The 7,356-nt window shown below is 32.4% G+C and overlaps 1 protein-coding gene and 1 non-coding gene across 3 annotated transcripts in view; both read right to left on the bottom strand.

The window, feature by feature from the left end:
- Positions 1-445: 445 nt before the first annotated feature.
- On the bottom strand, positions 446-517 carry Trnae-uuc. Its single transcript has one exon. It is a non-coding gene; the product is annotated as a tRNA-Glu (tRNA).
- A 4,085-nt stretch (positions 518-4,602) lies between these two features.
- The window catches only part of LOC119832237 (cytochrome P450 9e2-like), a 13,538-nt gene continuing 10,784 nt past the window's right edge, over positions 4,603-7,356 (bottom strand). Inside the window, exons 6-10 of one of the 2 annotated variants that reach the window (XM_038355895.1) lie at positions 6,996-7,094; positions 5,859-6,080; positions 5,534-5,634; positions 5,283-5,451; positions 4,603-4,889 (exon numbers count right to left, since the gene is read on the bottom strand). In XM_038355895.1, the coding sequence (XP_038211823.1) occupies positions 4,723-4,889; positions 5,283-5,451; positions 5,534-5,634; positions 5,859-6,080; positions 6,996-7,094 (758 nt within the window). In that variant the 3' untranslated portion in view covers positions 4,603-4,722. The remainder of the gene's footprint in view (positions 4,890-5,282; positions 5,452-5,533; positions 5,635-5,858; positions 6,081-6,995; positions 7,095-7,356) is intronic. The other variant, XM_038355894.1, reaches the window with a different exon arrangement.

Genomic DNA, 7,356 nt, shown 5'->3' with positions numbered 1-7,356 from the left:
ATGTTTTTTTCCGCCGACGTCCCAAAAACGTGGGAGTTTTTCAAATCATCTGTATTTTAGTTTTTGCGTTGTTACTCGATAAATCCGTGGGTTTTTGATATGTTGTTTGTCTGTCTGTTTTATATGATTATTTTTGTATTTATTAGAAAAACATTTTTTTTTAAATATACCCATTTTTAAAATATGGAGATGACATAATATTTTATAGTACAGAATGATCACTATAATTGTTATTATATGTTTTCTATTTTCCTATATTATGCAACTACTCTATAATCATAACCCACTTATGTTAGCATAATATCATTTCAAATTTAAAAATAACCGAAGCAATGATAGTAAATTTTTATCATATCTAAAATAATGTTGATAAATAATTTAAAATGATATAAAATAATGCAATTTGTATGTAACCTTTCACAATCATCAAAAATACAAAAACTTATTCCCGTACCGGGAATCGAACCCGAGCCTCCTGGGTGAAAGCCAGGTATCCTAGCCACTAGACCATACGGGAGATATGAGACGGGTCAAAATTTAGAAAGAAATAGTTAGATAACTTTTATAATCAAAGTATTTATAATGTGACCTTGAAACCACTTGGTCGAATTAAAAATTATTGCATATTTATTTTAAGATTCTTTAAAAATTTTCTCTCACATTGACGCTATGGCGACGTCGCGTCACGAATCCTTCTCAGTGGAAGTCAAATCAATGGTAGTTTTAAACTATTCTATTAAATAAAACGTTTATTTTTTTTATATTCTTGTCCTGTCTTTACTATCTCGGGAGTCTGCGGTATTTTATATGTGTACAATGATTACGTCTTGAAAATTAAGCAGGTCTGTGGTAATGCTGCATTTTATGCGTATGTATTTCTAATGAATTATGCATTTACATAAATATTTCCTGCTATTAGTGCAGGTGAGACTATTTTTAGTGTCGGTGATAATTACATGGTAAACACAACATCATCTTCGTTTAAATCTTTGGTTATAAGATCAGTCAGTATGTAACTAGCTAAATAAAAGGCATTTACTCTAATTATATGGTATTTAAATATTAATAAAACAGTGCCAATAGTTATTTCATATACAGGTACTATACATTTTCGTATTACGTTACGTAATTCTTTTTGAAAAAATATTTTCTCTGACATGGATTTCGACCAAACCTATAGGAATGAATAAGTAAATGTATATTTATGACGTTTGTTGTTGTGTGTATTCCCATTACATACATAATATATACATAATTCCCCCAAGGGGATAAAATATCTGGTGAAAGTTCTCACCATGGAAATTTACATGGTGGTCGAGCACGATTCGGCACAATTTTTTTCTTAACTTTCCTAGTATTTTTTGTCCTTTCCTTAAAAATATAAAAAAAAAACATGGAAATTTAATAAGACCGCGAAGTTGAAGCTGAGGTAAAAGGCTAGTTTTATAATAATATAATCTCTTCATCAATGGATATTTACCTACGTGGTTTGCGAGTGCTATATATATACATTATATATAATATATATGTACAATGGGCAAAACAGGATTGAACCATAACACAAATACCATATTATATCATATATATAAATACGACTCTCTTACATTTAAATAAACCTGATTTTAGAAATGCATGAAATAAGAATTGCACCTGCTACAGACGTGTGAATGCTTCAAAGGAAAAATGTGTCGTGAATTTTCCAATACTTGTAATACATGACCTGAGATGTACTGTTATACGAAATCTTATGCTATGTAAGGAGCAATGTACGAGACAGTGATAATTATAGATTACTAGCTTTTAGCCCACGTAATTAAAAGAAAAGAAAACAGTGCCGGCTTTTTAACATAGCATATATCCCGTTTCCGTGTAACGTCCGGTATCCTATGTCGGTTCTTGAAACTTCAGCTATGTCTTTATCAAATTTCATCAATGTCAGTTCAATGGTTCAAGCGTGAAGATAAGACAAACAGAGCGATATACTAACCAATTTATAATATTCATAATATTCAATTTTTTTTATGGCAGAGCAAGCAAAGGGCCACGCAGATGGGCCACGACGTTAAGTGGTCACCACCGCCCATAAACACTTGTAACACTAGATGTGTTTCAGTTGCTTTGCCGGCCTTTCAGTGACATATACGCTCTTTCTTGAAGGCCCCAATGTCGTATTTTTCGGGAACACCATAGATAATAACATCTTGGAATTTTTAGATAAATTTATAATAATTATAATGAGACCACTTGATACAGTTTCTGAAACCAATTTAATTTTCATGTTAACTTCAACAGAGACGGTAATTTGCTAGAAAAACAACATTATGTTTATGTTAATTAAATTTGCAAATATGAAATCATCTGTGATAAGAGGCATGACATAAACATTAGCAGCCTGGCAAACAGTTGATAAAATTAATAGATACGTAATGTACTTTTAATAGAACGTCTAGTTAATGCTAGCACTTATAGTAAGTAGGATCTGAGTGTTATTATACTCGAATAAATACATGTTAGAAATCAAAAAATGTTAGTTAAATATTAATTTGATCGTAATAAGAATGTACTGCAGAACTGCTTAATTGATGTATTTAGTTGATAACAAATCACAGCCAGTCGCAAAGACAAAGTGAGGGTAGCTGGGCCGAACATCTGAAGACCAAGGTATAATCCCTACCTAGTTTCAATCATCCCAGTTTCAAGTGATTCGATAGCTCAACGAGTTAAACTTGTTCGAAACAAACGGGTGGGAAGCCGCCGGCATAAACTAGTATTAAATAACACCCACACTCACACGCATGCACTTTTTCTAATTTTAATATACTTAATTGAAAAAAAAAAACTGTAAGAAAATATAATTTACAAAAATGTGAGGGATTCTAAAGCCTGTTACACAGTTTTTACTAACCCAGGCTTTCGTTTCTACCAATATAATTGTATTATTTAACAGTTTTAAGACTTTATTATTATCAAAAATAAATAAATAAATAATTAATATAGACTTTATTATTATTAATAATAATAAATAAATAAAACACCATTGATGTCCGATTAAAGTATAGGCACCTAGCTTCTCCCGTGGTTACACTGTAGGATTTCCGGATTACCGTAGGATTTCCAAGATATAAAGTATCCTATGCCTTTCCGGGGCTCAAACTACCTTTACGCTAAGCTTTATCCAAATCGGTAATGTGGTTTAGGCGTGAAGAAGAGACAGAGTCACTTTCGCATTTACATTTTACAAGATAATAAATTCTTGTGTCACAGTGTTTGATGCCATACACCCTCGGAACGACTTGGTTGATTTTAATGAAATTTTATATTATGTTGTTTATTTATGAATAAAATAGGCCGAATAGGAAGTATACTATTTTTTATACTCGTAATTAATAAGGGAAAATCAAGAACAATGTTAATAGGCTCATAAATAACCTTTATATATATACACATACATATGTATAATATCATCATCATCATCATCATCATCAGCCCATATATGTTCCCACTGCTGGGACACAGGCCTCCTATGAGGGTTCAGGCCATAATCCACCACGCTGGCCAAGTGCGGGTTGGCAGATGTCACATGTCGCCGAACTTTTGATTGTCGGACATGCCGGTTTCCTCACGATGTTTTCCTTCACCGTTTTAAGAAGTGGTGATGTTATCTACATGCGCAGATAAATTGAAAAATCAATTTATTTCTTGCACGCTCGCCCGGTCTCGAACCCCGACTTATCGATTTTGAAGTCCGAGGTTCTCACCACTGAGCCACCACTGCACACTGAGCCACCACTGCACCACTGCACAATGTATAATATATTTGATATGATTTATAAGTTCAGATACACATGATATCAATCTCTTGAAGTATAAATCGAAAGTAATGTTTATATCAACTTGAAAAAATACAATATTTACACAGATCTGTGTAATTGCTAGCACAAATTTGGTAGGCGGTACAAATTATAAAAAATTATTGGTAACTATTTTTTTATTCCTTATTTCATCGTATGAACTTATGTATTCTTCAATACAAAACTTCGAACTTTATTTCAAGGTACTGTTATAGTTAGTATTAAGTTTTCCCGTTCTGGGCGGCGTTTTTCTTTGTTATTGAAATTAGTTAAAAACATAAGAATAAGCTTCTTAAATCGCATTATAGAAAGCTAACCTGTTGTTAGATTTTGCATTAAAAAGTGGCTATTTTGAAGCAATCCAGACTTTGTAGACTAATAAAGTAGTGTGTTAATAGTTAATAAATAAAACAAAAATAAAATTCCATACCATATCGTTATAATTATATTTTTCCTTATTTTAATTATTTCGAAAAACACGCGCCACATTTCTATCAATTTTACTAGTCAGTTACGATTAATCCACGAAAAATAATGCGTTGAATCACAAGCAGCATATGCTTCGGATCACAGTTTCCAGATAGTTTGCAATCTCGCAGGTTAGATCTGTTATTACAATCTAACATCAAAATATAGTATATAATAATCAAGTAGTTATTTTGAGGGAGAATACCCTCTTGGTATTAGTAGGTGAACCTTAGAACTACTCTCGCTTGTATAGGTACATTTAAACAAATAATACACCTTAATATAACCCAATAACTATTATAACATTTAAAACTATGAAACAAATTTTATCCTAATCTAATATATATATAGTGTAACATTAATTTTAAATTTACACACTATGAAATAGAGTTCAATTTTCCATTCACTGCCGTAGTGTGAAATTTAGCCAATGTCCACCAGCAATAGCAATGTTAAAGTTTTCCATTGACAGTTTGGTTGGGATACACGTCTTACTGCAAGGGGAAACATTGACGTGGAGAATAATTTGATAAAGTATCATTTTCAGTTCCAGCAGTGCAAATCTTGAACCTGGAATATACAAACATTGTTATTTAAAGAAATAAACAAAGTAATAAGCTTTCTACAGACTTATTGTTTTTGGAAAATTATATATGTATAGATTCATTATAATGTAGGTAGATCATCAAGAGAGAGAACTGTTGTTGAGAGTCAACTGTTGTTATTGCTAAATAGTTAGTTATGCTTGTAACAGTATTGCTTAGATTAAGAATTATTTATATCCCAAAAAACTCATTGCGTAATTTTAATTTTTTTTAATTATGTATATATATTTTTTTTAAGTATATCAATGTTTTAATAAGTATATCTAATAAACATTATGTTATTGTATGGTTATAGTGAAATAAGAAATCGGTTCTAGCAAATGGGTCAGTCGTTATATGTTTTCTTTCTCTGACTTACCTATACAATTCCTGGGTCCATCACCGAATGGCATATATGTCATTGGATTGATTTTATCCTTATTCTCCTCTGAGAAGCGCTCCGGATCGAACTTCTCAGGGTTAGGGAAGAATTCGGGATCTCGATGGATGCACCACATTGGCAATAAGACAAATTCCCCTTTCCGGAGCTAGAAATATTTTTTATTTAGTAGGTAATGTACCCTTTCGACCCAAAAGAATGTTTGTTAATATTTAGAAAATATAACTTACAATAAAATCTTTGGACGATTCGCTATTAGGCTTTCCCATGTTGTAATCTTTTGTGCAAACTCTGTCCAGCTGGAAACCAGGGGGCCAGAGTCTAAGCACCTCTGAAATTTTGGCATAATATTTTGAATATGAACCAAACGAATGTATGTAAAGCTTAATGTAATTTTGGTGTACCCGACGAGTCACAATATGCTTGCAATAATGCCTCATGTCGTATGCTCATTCTTTTACTATGGAAGTCTATATACCGTCTGCCACTTTTCAACTAGTACATAGATATCACTGTAATACAATCAAATAATAATTTTTAAAATGAACATAATACCTGAAACCACCATATCCAAGTACGGCAAAGATTGAATCGAATTGTATTCTATCTTGCCGTTGTTTTTCACCGCATCTTCTTTTATCTCTGTTGCTAGCCTCTCTTGAATCTCTGGGTGCAACGCGAGTTCGTGAAGGGCGAAAGACATAGCTGTAGCAATTGTTTCAAAACCAGCGATAAAGAAGAGGACAGCTTGGGCAATCAGGTCGTTGTCGGTCCATTCTGGAAATTACAAATTGATGGGTATGAAATATCAATATATAATAGTTTGGAGATAGGAGGTAACAATGATGCTTAACATGCAATGATGACTGATAATCAATGATAATATATTCAACTTTCTTCCAGGACAGTTTTTTGGCATTATTATTGTGATATTATATTCGGAAAATTTAAAAGTAAAGTTGACATGATTTTAAAAGAACAACTACAGAGATTTCTGCCGGGTTTTCTCTTCTACAAAATACTAATACATAATATAATTTAACAATTAAATAAAAAGCGCTTATGTACGAAGTCTAGTGGAACGAAGAAATGTTTGGCTTAAGTTTTTATAATATAATGAATAACAAACACTATTTTAAGCACTTTAGAAATATGCTTGCTGGGTGTATACAGTATGTCAAATAATTAATCACTAGCTGTGACCCGCGGTTGAAACCGCGTAAGTCCGTAACCCGTACGAATATCGGTATAAAAGTGCCTATGTGTTATTTCAGTTGTCCAGCTATCTACGAAGCAAATTTCATTGCAATCGGTTCAGTAGTTTTTGCGTGAAAGAGTAACAGACGCACACATACATATGCATCCATCCTCACAAACTTTCGCATTTATAGTATTATTATTCGCCAATAGATGTCATGTGGAAGAGTCATAATAAATGGGACTACTCAAACGCCTCCTATTTGTTAAAAAAATAAGTTTAAGTCGATGAAACACGAATAAAACACGAATATGACATTTTTAAAAGATTCCTAGCTAGATCGATTTATCGCCCCCGAAACCCCCTAGATACTAAATTTCATGAAAATCGTTGGAGTCGATTCCGAGATTCCAATTATATATATATATATATATATATACAAGAATTGCTCGTTTAAACGTATAAGATTACAGTGCTAATTCCTTATATTATACCTCTTTGTATTTTTCTCTTTCCAACAGAGGACTCCTCAACCGTAGCAAAACCTGCGTCGTTGACAGCATCTTTAGGTTTTTCCTCATGATTCAGTCGACCTTTAAATAAAACAATATGTAATAATAACCGAGCTGAATGTGTAAATCGAAAAGTCGGAGACTCCAACCGCTCTCTCTCAACCTGCGTGGAGAATATAAAGTGATGTTGATAATTGCTAAAAACCTCATATAAATAATGTTTACTTATTTTTGGATATTCATGAAAATGTCCCATATTATTGCGCAGTAATATACCTAGTCTTGCCATAAATATTGTAATAAAGAAAAAAGAAAATTGTTAACTGCAAATAACATTTATTAC

This window comes from Zerene cesonia, chromosome 15 (genome assembly GCF_012273895.1).
Source record: "Zerene cesonia ecotype Mississippi chromosome 15, Zerene_cesonia_1.1, whole genome shotgun sequence".
Taxonomy (NCBI): Eukaryota; Metazoa; Arthropoda; class Insecta; order Lepidoptera; family Pieridae; genus Zerene; species Zerene cesonia.
The sequence above is the reverse complement of the archived record's forward strand: the minus strand, read 5'-3'. Positions and strand labels throughout refer to the sequence as shown.